Source organism: Suncus etruscus, chromosome 8, assembly GCF_024139225.1.
Source record: "Suncus etruscus isolate mSunEtr1 chromosome 8, mSunEtr1.pri.cur, whole genome shotgun sequence".
Classification (NCBI taxonomy): Eukaryota; Metazoa; Chordata; class Mammalia; order Eulipotyphla; family Soricidae; genus Suncus; species Suncus etruscus.
Genome location: NC_064855.1, coordinates 40,077,981 through 40,091,712, shown reverse-complemented (window position 1 = coordinate 40,091,712; position 13,732 = coordinate 40,077,981). Strand labels below are relative to the sequence as shown.

General features: G+C 35.6%; 1 protein-coding gene across 2 annotated transcripts in view; it reads right to left on the bottom strand.

The window, feature by feature from the left end:
* ATP8A2 (ATPase phospholipid transporting 8A2) overlaps positions 1-13,732 on the bottom strand; it is a 763,449-nt gene that overhangs the window by 446,833 nt on the left and 302,884 nt on the right. For both annotated transcript variants that reach the window (XM_049778216.1, XM_049778217.1), the window contains exon 25: positions 8,511-8,683. In XM_049778216.1, coding sequence (XP_049634173.1) covers positions 8,511-8,683 — 173 coding nt within the window. The remainder of the gene's footprint in view (positions 1-8,510; positions 8,684-13,732) is intronic.

Here is a 13,732-nt window from a genome sequence, read left to right as displayed (position 1 = left end):
CTATAAGTAGGCATCAGTTTGTATGCAGTAGAATCTACTATGCTTGCCTAAACTATACTGCAAACTTCCATGCCTATATTGTAGATAGCCACTGTTATATATTACCCTCTCCACCCCCATTCAGAACTCCTTCTATTCTCTCAACCCCTTAATCCTGATCTATTATCTCTCTCTACTTAACCCTCTTTACACTCAGTTCTAAACTCCTTAGGAACCAAGACCCTGCCTCAACAGACTGCCACTCATCTCCCAAAGCAAAAGGACACCCTCTAAGCCCCATATCTCTCACCCTGGCAAGAAACTGTAACCACCGCTCCTGCTGACTCATTCTATGCAGCCCTTTTTCTCCCATCCACCCCCATTATGGACTGTTTCTACTGGGCTCATCTTCAGAGGGACCCCAGCTCGAAGACACTACCTGATTCCTTACTGCTTCAAAACTTTTCTCAGACAAATAAGACCACAGTGTGGGACAAAAATGTGCCCTGGTTCTCATCCCCTACCCAATACTATCGCAAAATACTCATTGCAGATATCTATATTTTCTTTGTACATTTAATTCCTTAATAGTTATACATCTTTGTGTGTTTATTTCCAAATGTAAATATAGCCATCTCCATCTCTCTTTTTTTTTTAATTTTTATTTTTGCTTGTTTGGCTCAATTTAGTATAAAATTCTAGTAGAAAAGTCTTGCTTGAGATCAAAGCTCAGTTCAAAACCAAGCACAGATATTGTACAGCCTGTCATTTTTACCCCCAAATGCACCAACAATATAATATGGCATCTTTCTTTTTGCATAGACACTAAAATGGGGATATCTTATATATAGAAACAAGTTCTTATCTACTAGGAATAAGAACCCATAATTTTTTCTGGTTTTTGGGCCACACCCAGTGATGCTCAGGGGTTACTCCTGGCCTGCGCTAAAATCACTCCTGATTTTGGGGACTATTTGGGACACTAGGGGATCAAACCGCGGTCCATCCCAGGTTAGCCGCATACAGAAAAACACCCTACTGCTGAGCCACTGCTCCAGCCCCAAGAACCCATAAATTTTATTATACAGGGGAACCTCACACCCTGAACATATGTCATGGGGACTTGACTTAAACCACATGTGATTTAACATTAACTGTCCAACACTGAACCCCAGATCCCAACCTTAGAACTGGCAGTTTCCTGCAGCAGCACCAGGAATCAAACTCCCCCAGGGGAGTCCTAATACCATTCTGCCACCAACTTGACCAGCGTAGGTTCATAGGACATCCTTTTGGGGCTGGAACAATAGCATAACAGTAGGGCATTTGCTTTGCACTAGGCCAACCCTGGATGGACCCTGTTTCATTCCCCACATAATATATGGTGCTGTGAGCCTGGCAGGAGCAATTTCTAAGTACAGAGCCAGGAGTAACCTCTAGTGCTGCCAGGCATGACCCCAAAAAACAAACAACAAACAAGAAAACCATACAACATACAGTCAACACTTAGGCAGGTTGCCCTACCTCATCACCTAACGATGAGATAAAATCAGAGGACCATTTGTCCTTTGATCTGTGCAAAAAACAAGATCACTAATTACATAAGACTGACTACAACAACTGTGACTGAGCAGAGCTTCTGGAACCATAAAGAAAGCCTCTATCCTAGACTTCATTCTAGGATCTGTATAAAAACCAAGATCTCCAATTACAGATGACTGACTGATAACCACAATTGAGCTGGACATTTCCTGACACCATAAATAAAGACCTTGGGGTTCAACAATGAACATATCCAGAACCTGTAGTTGGTCTCATGATAGTATGCTTCAATGATGGAGACACCCTGTGTCACTTAGGCAAGGGAATTTCCTGTCTAATTTCCCCTAATACTACTGTGCTTATGCAAAATAACAACATAAACAATAAAAAACCTTACCACATCAGCCCCCCTATTTTTTCTTTTCTTTTTCTCTATTTTTGTTTATTTCTTTTTTTAAATTTATATTATAGCTTCTATAGGTTCCTGCCTGCTTGCTTGCTTGCTTTTTCTTTTCTTTAATTTTCTTTTTTTTTTTTGCTTTTTTCTTTTTGTTTTCTAAAAAAACCATAGAACATGAATCATATTGTTCTGTCTCATATTTCTGTCTTCCTATAATTTGAGGAAAGAAAAGTGATTGGTACTAGGGGTAAAGCAGTCTCATGATCATTGAGAGGAATAAAAAATTAACAGACCTAAATACCCAACCCAAAGTTAATGACAATAAAATCAGGAGACCCAAACTACAACAAGCTCTACACAAAAGAGACCTGTTACACTAGCAGCCCATGAGGCTAAGGGTGGAGATATGGGTCATATGGGATGCATGCTGGGAATTGTGGCAGTGTGAGGTTAACACTGGTGATGGAAATTTTGCCCTAATTCATTGTCACCATGTACCTCAAGTATAATTGTGAAAAACTTGTAATTAAAAAATAAATAATAAAGCAAATTTTAAAAATTAAAAAAAAAGAAAAGAATGAGGAGAAAGCAAGGGGCCAGAGCAGTGGTGTAAAGGCATTTGCCTTGCACAAAGCTAACCTAGGACAGACTGCGGTTCAATCCCTTGGCATCTTATATGGTCCCCCAAGCCAGGAGCTATTTCTAAGCATATAGCCAGACCTCTGAGCATCACCAGGTGTGGCCCAAAAAATAAAAAAAAATGAGGAGAAAACAAAAAAAATATGTTTTTTAAACAAAGCAGGCAAAAATAAGGTTATTAATCAAGTAACAGGCTTTGAGCATTTCAACATTAACAGGTACTATCTTAAGTCCAAAGTACGCTCAGAAAAGTAAAGATCTCCTCTTACATTTAAAATTGTTTTCTGCATAATGATGGTAATCTCAGTCATCTTTACAAGCCCCTTCTAGGTTCCCTGAGGGGGAAGGGATCTCCCCAGGGAGCTCATTGTTTAACAAAATAAGGTCTGGGGTTTTTTGTGTGTGTGTGTGTGTGTGGTTTTTGGGTCACACCTGGCAGTGCTCAGGGGTTATTCCTGGCTCCAGGCTCAGAAATCACTCCTGGCAGGCATGGGGGACCATATGGGACAACGGGATTCGAACCGATGACCTCCTGCATGAAAGGCAAACGCCTTACCTCAACGCTATCTCTCCGGCCCCAGGTCTGGATTTTTTAAGGTTTCCAAATTTCTCTAACTTTCTCTTAAAGTTTTAAAAAAATCAGAATTGTATAATGTTGCAGCCAATTATGTTTAACCTTTTTTAGATAATGTTGCTAAATTTGTGTATGCATTATATTTTTAACAACTTAATTTTATTGACCGTTTAAATTTAATCTTGGTCATGATAACTTTCTTTAAGTGTGATATTATCATTGGTCGAAATAATATTAGAAGTGCTATATAATTGTAATAATTCTTTATTGTTATCCTAAAAAATAATACATCTAAAAACTATTTATAATTGTCTTTAATAAATATCTAGCATTTATTACCTATATTAATATTATTTTTATATATAAGGGCAATTTTTATAATTTCCATCTTGAGCCTTAATATAAGTTTTAAATGTTAATTTAATAGCTGGCATACACCACCTGTCAGAACTGGTCTTAATCTAGTTGTGGTGTACTTCACCTTCAAAGGATGCTCTCAAATTTTTACCTAATTTTAGTACTTTATTTGGTAAAAGGGGACTTGTCCCCAAACTCTAAAAACTAATTCTTGCAGCTAATGGCATTAAAGCTAAGTAATTAATCAGGCCATGTATCGTCAATTAGTGCAAAATTATTTTCAGACATAACTGCTACTTAATTTAAAACCTACCTCCACTCCTGCTGGTCACATTTAGCACATAAACTAGTGAAGTAAATTTACATTTCTTACTAAAAATAATTGTTATTATATATAGTGACTTTTGGTTATCTACATCAATATGGTCTTAAAAGGTTAATGATAAGTGTAATTGTTTACATAATAAATAGTGGATTTATGATATTACATGCTCAAACTGACTTATTGTTTCTATATTAAAAATAATCTGTTTTATATAGAAAAATTCTAGAAATTGGATATTAAGATGCTTTCAACCTTATGTTACAGTGCTCATAAAATCGGAGCTACATAACTTACTATAATCTAAATTACTAATTGCTATTTTAAAATTTAATTGTTGCTCTGTGTTTTCAGTAGATTTTACAAAATTTTGCCTCTTGGCATCTCCAATGTTTTTTAGTATTGTGATACTTAATGGCTATATTAGTTTGCATATGTATAGACAGGAATGCCTTCTCTGCAGTCCAGATTTGCAGACAGCCTTCAAATGGCTGTCTCCCAAAAAGGAAGATTTCTCCAATCTTACTAAATTTATGTTTAATAATATAATTTTAATTACGGCTATCTGGAAATAAAATTTTAAGTTTACATGTGAAGAGCAACTAACTCTGTATTTTAGTAAATTATATGCATTTTTAAAGGACTTAAGTGGAAGTTACTTATTGATTATAACAAACTGGTCATAAATAAAGTTTATATTAATCTACTAATCTAACTTTAACCTTACCAGAAAACTCTTACCCTAATAATTATAGTAATAAAATAACCATAATGTAATTCAGCTGTGTTTTCTCCCAGCATACCATTAAAGTTTTTCCTAAGTAAGACTGGCAGTGTGCCTTCACCCAAATGCCAGTTAACAAGTAACTTACATTAATTTTCACATTTTGCTTGCTACTTAACTTTTCATTTAAATAACAAAAAATTTTTCTCTCCCTATTCTTTCTATAATTTTTTCTATATATTTGCTCTCTTTATTTAAATATGTATACAACATAACCACTGTCACAGCTATTGCTCCAGCCCCAGTAATAAGGGAACTTTTATTAGAATTTTAGAAATAGCCACTCCTAAGCCATTAAATATTCTTCAACTTATACACATAGTTCTCAAAATAAATGTACATATGCATTTATCCAGAAAAAAATTTCAGAACATATTTTTAAGATGACACACAAAATAGAGTCCCAAATTACTAACTTGCTTTGATAAACAAATAAGATATGATACAGTCCCGGAAAAAAAATATGTATACAATATAATCAGTTATGTCAATTATGTACTTTTCTTAACAAACATTTCTTTTTTAAGTATAAAATAATTATTTTATAATCTTACGTATAACTAAATTCAACTTAATTGCAATCATGGCAAAAATTTTCCTTCTTTTATTTCCCTTATATTTCTAGCCTCTAAAAATAGCTATACCTACCACCACTACTTTATTTACTTGCTTATAAAATGCATTTAAATATTACGACTATAGAAAATTTACCTTTCTTCATAACCAGTGTGCAATAATTAATACTGTGATGCCTTAACTTAATTTTTGTGTTACCATTTCAAATAAAATTCTGTCCTCCCAAAAGGAGAGGTACACTTGCAGCTCTGAGGCCTGATCTGCTCAGGAAATCCCACTAATCAATCTAATCTTTTCCAGAAATTAAAACTGCGATATCAAACCAGTCAATTGCATTCCCTTGCAATCAAAGTAGCATAAAATTTCATCTTTTCTTATAGGTAGAAACTACAGACCTTTTACCATCCTAAAAACAAAGAATAGAGTTTCTCTGCCCATGCTCCCTTTATAATATCTTATATTTTATAGAACTTCTGGAATATAAATCTAGAAGGGAAGCATATAGCTTCCCCTGAAAATAATTAAAGCTATCTAAATTTACTACAGGTCTAAAAACAGTTTCTCTGGAACCCAGTCAAAAGTAAGCAACTATCATGCCTCCACTAATTTCTAACTTAAGTTTTACAGTTCCAGTTCTTTAGAAAAAATCCGCAGGAACTACCTATCCCGCTGGACAGTGTCTTTGCCTGAAATGAGTCTCCCCCTGAAAAGACAGGCTCTGCTTGCAGATTCAGCAATAAAAAAAACCCCAGCCGACTTCACTCCTCAACACCCCGCTGACTTCAACTGCCGATTTCAACCCCGCTGTCTTGTGACTTCTACAGAAACGCCATGACTGCCAACCCCTGAAGACTGCCTGGAAACAGATGACGTCAGACCCGCAGATAAAGATTAGGACTGAACTGATAAGACTCTTAAAAATCTAAAGACTGAACTTATAAACTCTTAAACAAAATACCACCTTTTACTCTTCTGAGTATATGTTTCTTGTTTAGCCTCCTTTGTTTAAAGCAGCTACGAACATAGTTTTACTGTCTTATCTAAATTCATTGGAATTTGTAAAAAAAAATTTGTATATATGTGCTTATGGGAATATTCAGCAAAACAGCAGTTCCCCTTCTAACTATATTTCTATCAAATTTTGTTTTTATATTCTATTGTTTTCTATTGTTTAATTCTCCTCTAACTTTAACTTTTCTATGCTTATCCAAGAACAGAAGATTTTAGTATTACTCCAATTTTTTCTTCTCCTTACAATTTTCTCGATTAAGGTGCTTTACTTATTTGTTCTAATTCCCCAGTGTCAGCATAGATTCTCAGTATGTTAAAGTAACCAGCCAATATTTAGGTTCTCATAATATAAATTATAACTTACACTCTAGTCTTCATACTATTTTAACCTATTTAACTCTGTGCATTACAGCTTCTGAATCCTACACTGCTAGGATCAGATTATTAACTTTTATTTTTTTTTGGTACTGTTTATTTATTTGCCTTCTAATTGAACAGTGGAGCCAAAAAAAAAAAATAGCATGAACATAAGGCATTTGCCTCACATGCAGGACAGTGATTCGGATCTCGGCTTCCCATTTGGTCCCTTGAGCCAGCAACGAGCGATTTCTGAGCTCAGAGCCAGGAATAGCCCCTGAATGCCGCCAGGTGTGACACAAAAAATAAATAAAGAAAGAAAAATAAAGAAAAGAATATATTGTTACCCCCCACATAAGGAAATACACACCAGACATGGCTTTTGCCTTCCTGGTGCAGTGTCTAATTTTCCTCCCAAGAATTATCTGCCAAAAGGCCCTTTTAGAGAAGTCAATTATTGACCCTTTGCATTATTGGCTATAATTCAGATACGGCTGTGACATTACATTTTCTCTTTATTTGAATTTTGTCTCTTTTGCCACTACAGAAATTTGGCCTTAGCTTTTCTACACTAACAAAGGAATTTCAGTACCAAAGCAAGCTGCTAGAAGTTCCCTGCTGGCTTAGCATATTTGCAACTTTAAGTCCAGCCAGCTCTCTCTTTCTGTCAGCCTTCTCACTTCCGAAGGCCAAGTCAAAACATAACATCTTCAAGACAATGGTCTTCTCTCCCTGCTTTTGAGCATCAAAGCAGAATGATTTCTGTCTTGGGAACTCTCCCTGTCACTTTGAATACCTGCTTGCAAACAGGTTTGGTCAGTGTAGAATTAGATTATTTTACCAGGTATAATTATTGTATCCCTTTCTTTAGTGTTATTCTCTTTCTATTACCAGATCATAGGAAGTGGGTCTTAGCCCCTAGCTAGAATACTATTTCCCTCAAGTTAAGAATATTTGTTATCAGGAGTAAACCAGGATTCCTGCTATCCTTTAATTTACATCAGTAATGACACCTAGGGCCAGGAACTTCTTTGATATGTAAGAATTCAGTCTTCCTTTTATCCTCTAACTCCTAACTGAAACCTATTCTATTCTAAAGTTACTAAACACCCTATGGTATGTGTTCTGAAATCAAACAATGTACATTGCATTCTTTTCATGTTATGACTGCCTCTCTTTTCCCTTTATATACTCCATTGCCTGTAGATTAAAATTTGTTGCACTCTTGCCAGAGATGTGTTGACCCCACACATACTGCGTGTGTTATCATTATTTCATATTTCATATTCGTCTATTCGTCTACTTTGTGTTCCCACTTACTCCCAGTGAGAATTTATCTGACCCACTAAGGTTTTGATAGGGATGCAAACACGTCCGCAGCACTGTCTAATTCTTAAACCTCTATCAAAAAAGAACCATTCACCCATCAGAATGTAACAATGCTAACCTAATGACATAAAAAACCAAATCACCAAGTACTTAGTAATCAACTTACCAAAGGGTAAATTAGATTCTGGTTAGATTTTAATTCCAAACAGTGGATAGCCTGCATCCAACCAGTTTCTTTCTTTCTAGAAAGCAATACCCAACAAACTTGAGAAAAGAGTTATTCAGATCCAACACACCTAGAAAGCTGCAACTCAAACCAAAACACCATTATGAAGTGAAAAGGACCTTTCTGGTTCCCCAAGCCAACATAAGGTGCTTTTTAATGAATTTCTCTCCCTAAACCAGGTAAATTTGATCTGAGGCTCCTCTTTTCTCATAAGTAAGTAAAGAAAATAAAAAAAAACTAAGACTCTCTCAATTCATCAATAACACTTGTGAATGAATTTTTTAAAATTATCATTTTGTTTTACCTTTAAAGAAACAAAACTGTACCTGTAGCTTTCCCATGCACTGAGTATCTCATATATACACAGAATATATATACATTAATACAAGACCAACCCATTCTGTGCATGCCTACCTGCAGCAAATGACTGCTTTGCAGGAGAGTGCTAAGTCTAAGAAACTTCTCCTCACTTCGAAGGAAAGTGCATACTTCAGAGTGTGGCCATCGATAATAAGCGCCACATCATTCTCCTTGCCCAGCAAATTCCCGAGGTCAGTGCAGTGCTGAGTAATGGCTTCCCTTGTTGCCTGAAATAAGAGTAGAGAAGGGGAGAAAGGTAAACTTTTCTGTTTGTTTAATATTGCAGTACAAAAAAGAATACCAGAAAATAAAAGCCTTCAACATAGAGTCCACTATCCTGCAAGGCTATTATCTAGACTTGAGGAAGGGATAAGCACCTTTTTAGAAAAATAAGATCTGATAACATTTATGACAATTGAATCAATCTTCAAAGATTTACTGAAAGGCAGGCTATAAAAAAACTGACTCTTGCAAAAACAACTAGATTGCACACATACTCACACAGAAGCAACACAGACCTATATTTAATTAATCTCTTTCAATGGAAATGGACTAAACTCCCCTACAAAAAGGCACAGAGTAATTGGATTAATCAGGAAAGAAAATTCATTCATCTGCTGCCTACAGGAATCACACCTAAAATCAAAGGGTAAATAAAGATTCAGAGTGACTCTAACTTATTGGTTAAGGAAACAGAAGAGGAATAAGTACTATTATCAATATTTATGAACCAAAGAAAGAGCTAGCAAAGTTCATAAAGCTTCTGCTAAATAAAAGTAATAAAAAACTCTGAAACACAAAAAAGTGGGAGAGTAATATTTCACTTGTATCAATAGATAGATCAACCAGATGGAATATCAGTAGAGAGACAAAATCCCTAAATGAGGATGTTAAAGAACTGAGATTGTTGAACATGAACACATACAGGGTTTTTCATTCCCCAAACAAGAATATGCATTCTTCTCTAGAGCTCATCGAATACTCTCTGGAATAGATCATATATTAGGAAATGAACAAACATATATAAATTTACTAACATAGAAGTTGTACAAAGTAACTTCTCAGACCATGTCATTTTCTATGAAAGTAGAAATTAACTACAGAAATAAGATGGAGTAAACGTCTAACATATGGAAACTGAACAAACACATTTAAACAGCAACTGAATCAAAGAGGAAGTCAAGGAAGAAATAAAAAGCTTCATTGAAACTGACAATTAAGATATATCCCATCAGAATCTAAGGAATACAGCAAACTGTACTATGGGGGGGGGGGGGAGGTTCATAGCAATGAAGGCCTACATGAAGAAAAAAGGAAAAGTCCAAACCAACAACCTAAACACAAATCTCAAAAAATTTGGAAGAGCAGCAGCAAGCAAGGCCAAATTATAGTAGAAGAAAAAGAAAATAGGGGCAGAAATCAAAGACATAGGAAACTAAGAAAACAATTCAAAGGAATGAAAAAAGGAAGGAAGGAAGGGAAAGAGGGAGGGAGGAAGGGTAGGAAGGAAGAAGGGAGGGAAGAAAGGAAGGAAGGAAGGAGGGAGGGAGGGAGGAAGGGAGGGAGGGAGGGAGGGAGGGAGGGAGGGAGGGAGGGAGGGAGGGAGGGAGGGAGGAAGGAAATAAAAAAGCAGTTAAAAATATCCAAAACCAGGCCCGTAGAGACAGCACAGCGGCGTTTGCCTTGCAAGCAGCCAATCCAGGACCAAAGGTGGTTGGTTTGAATCCCGGTGTTCCATATGGTCCCCCGTGCCTGCCAGGAGCTATTTCTGAGCAGACAGCCAGGAGTAACCCCTGAGCAACACTTGGTATGGCCCAAAAACCAAAAACCAAAAAACAACAACAACAACAACAAAAACAACAACCAGGGATTGGTTATTTGAAAGAATAGCAAGATGAATAAATTTTAAGCTAGACTCAAAAGGAAAAAGAGAAAATGTTCAAATACATTGGATCAGAGATAAAATAGGAGATATTACAACAGACTCTTATTATGAACAATGTTATTCTCTTAAGCTAGGTTACTTAGAGTAAATGGACAGATTCTTAGAGTAATGTAATCTCCCAAAGTTGATTGAGGAGAAGTAGAAAGCCTAAACAGGCCAATCACTCATAAGGACATTTAAACAGTAATTGAAATCTCCCCAGAAACAAAAGACCCTGTCCAGATGGCTGAATTGGAGAGTTCATATTTTAGCTTCAGAATAAAACTTACTGCTTTTACTCCTAAAGCTCTTCTGAAACATCTAGACTTTCCTGACATCTACTATGAAACTAAAATTACACTAATACTCAAAGTAGGTAGAGACATTTCCAGTAAAGAAACTTTCAGACAATTGTTCCTGGTGAGCATCAAAGCACAAATCCTTAACAAAATCTTAGTTAACTGAATCCAATAGCATACCAAAAAAATCATACACTCTGACCAAGTAGGATTTATGCAAGGGATGTAAGGATGGCTCAATATATACAATCCATTAAGATAATATACCACATTAATGAAAAGAAAAATAAGAAACATACGATCATATTGAGGCAGAGAACGCATTTAGAATCCAACATCCATTAATGATAAAACCCTTATAAAACAGTGGTGGACAGAACTTTCCTTAAAACATTACAGCCATCTATCAAATGCACAGCCAGTTATCATTCTTTTTTTTTTTTTTTTTTTTGGTTTTTGGGCCACACCCGTTTGACGCTCAGGGGTTACTCCTGGCTATGCGCTCAGAAATCGCCCCTGGCTTGGGGGGACCATATGGGAAGCCGGAGGATAGAACCACTGTCTGTCCTATGCTAGCGCTTGCAAGGCAGACACCTTACCTCTAGCGCCACCTTTCCAGCCCCCAGTTATCATTCTTAATGATGACAAAACTGAAAGCATTCATTCTGAGATCAGACATGAGGCAAGAATGTCCACATCTCCACTTTAACTCAATATTGTATTAGAAGTCCTTACTATAGCAATCAAGAAAGAAAAAAAATCAACAAGATCCAAAATGGAAAATAAGTCAAATTATCCCTATTTGCATGATAAAATAAATAGTAGACACTAAAGAGTTCACCAAAAAAGTCTTCTAGAAACAATAAATATAGCAAAGTAACTAGCTACAAAGTCAATACACAAAATCAGTTGCTTTATTTTATATGAAGAATATTCAATAAAGAAAGAGGTCAAAGAGACTATGTCATTTAAAATAGTAGCCAAATACCTATGAAGCAACCAAAGATATGAGAGATATATACCATGATAACTCTAAATGACTTAAGAGATAGAAAACCTTACAGAATGAAAAATGTTCTTGATTCTGAATTGAAAGAATCTTTATTGTTAAAATGACTATCCTGGCTAAGCTATTAGATTCATGCCATTCCCATCCAAATTCAGACAACATTCAAGAACCTAGAAAAATGAATAATAAAGTTTGTATAGATTAAAAGATACCCGGAAGTCAAAACCTTACTGAAAAATGAGAAACTCATTATCATATTTGAAAATGTACTTTAGTAATCAAAACTTCATAATAATGGAAAAATAGGCACTCTGATCAATGAGTTAGAATTAAATATCCAAGGAATACATATATGAACAGTTTATTTTTGATAAAGGAGCTGAGAACGTGAAATGGAATAAAGATAACCTCTTCAGCAAATGCTGCTAGGAAAACTGAAAAACTTTGTGCAAAAATTAAAGCCCAATCCTTATCTCACATTTTATGCAAATTCACTTGTATAAATGTATAATGTATTTGATACATTCAAAATGTATCAAAGACCTTTAGTTCTGGCCAGAAATTCTAAAGTACACTGAGAAACATATAAAAAGAAAACTCTAAGATTTGACCCTCAAAGGTGTTTTTAATGATTTAGTAAATACTGGTAAAGACATCAAACAAAAGTTAAGCACATGAGACTACAATAAAGCGTTTTTGGCATGGCAAAAAAAAAAAAAGTACTAAAACTAAAAGAGCTAATTTTAGTGTAAAATAATTCACATTCAATAATCAAATAAAAGGTTAATATCCAGAATATATAAAGTACTTATAAACATCAACAACAAAAACCCTTCATAAAGGCTAACAAAAATGAGGATAGAAAATGAACAGGCACTTCTCCGAAGATAGTTGGATGGCTAATGGCAGAAGAAAAACTACTCAGCATCACTTATCATTGGGGAAAGCCAAATCAAGAAGGTAATGAGAGATCATCTCACACCAGTAAAAACGGGACATATCAAAAATAGTAGGAACAATAGGTGATTGCAGGGATGTGGTGAAAGTTACTCCCAACCACTGTTAGTGGGAAAATTACTGTTTAGTTTGACCCCTAAAGAAACAATATAGAGAGTCTTCAGTAAAGGCAGTGATTGAGTTCTATGACCCAGTCACTTTTGGACATCAACCACCAGAACATAAAAGCAGTCATTCTAAAGGATGTTTACACACTGTTATTCATTTCTCTACTTAGTAAATAGCTAAGATATGGAAACAACCTACTTGTACACAAAAATGGATTATAGGAACAATAAAACTATGCAATTTGATAGGCCAGTGCGATAGCACAGAGGTAGGATATTTGCTTCCCACAATGTGAAACCAGGACAGATCCAAGTTAGATTCCTCGTATCCCATATGGACCCTTGAGCCTGTTGGGAGCAATTTCTGAGCCCAGAGCCAAGAGTAACCCCTAACCATCAACAAGTGTGTCCCCAAAACAAAACCAAACAAACAAAAAACCTACTCTTTACAATTTGATGTAAGCTGATTGGAACAGAAAGATAACATGTTGTGTGAGGTAAGCTAGAAGAAAAAACACTTATTTTTGGTATAAAGAATACCTGGATAAAAAAATGTAACATATTACATTTTTTACCTCTGACCCCAGCATGTAAGGAGGATAAGAACAGAGGAAAAAGCAAGGGGAGAAGGAAGAAGATGTGAGAAAGGTAAGTAATAGGAGAACTGCTGGGGAATGTGGAATATATATATATATATATATATATATATATATATATATATATATATCCAAAGCACAAACTTAACAACACTGAAAACATCAATGCTGGTGCATTGGTGGAGGGAAGTTGACACTAGTGGTGAGATAGGAGCTGAAATATTATGTGTCTAAACTCAACTATCAATAGTCTTATTATAAGTCATGGTTCTTGAGGCCGAAGAGATAGCATGAAGGTAAAGGCGTTTGCCTTGCATGCAGGACAGTGGATATATTATGTGTCTAAACTCAACTATCAATAGTCTTATTATAAGTCATGGTTCT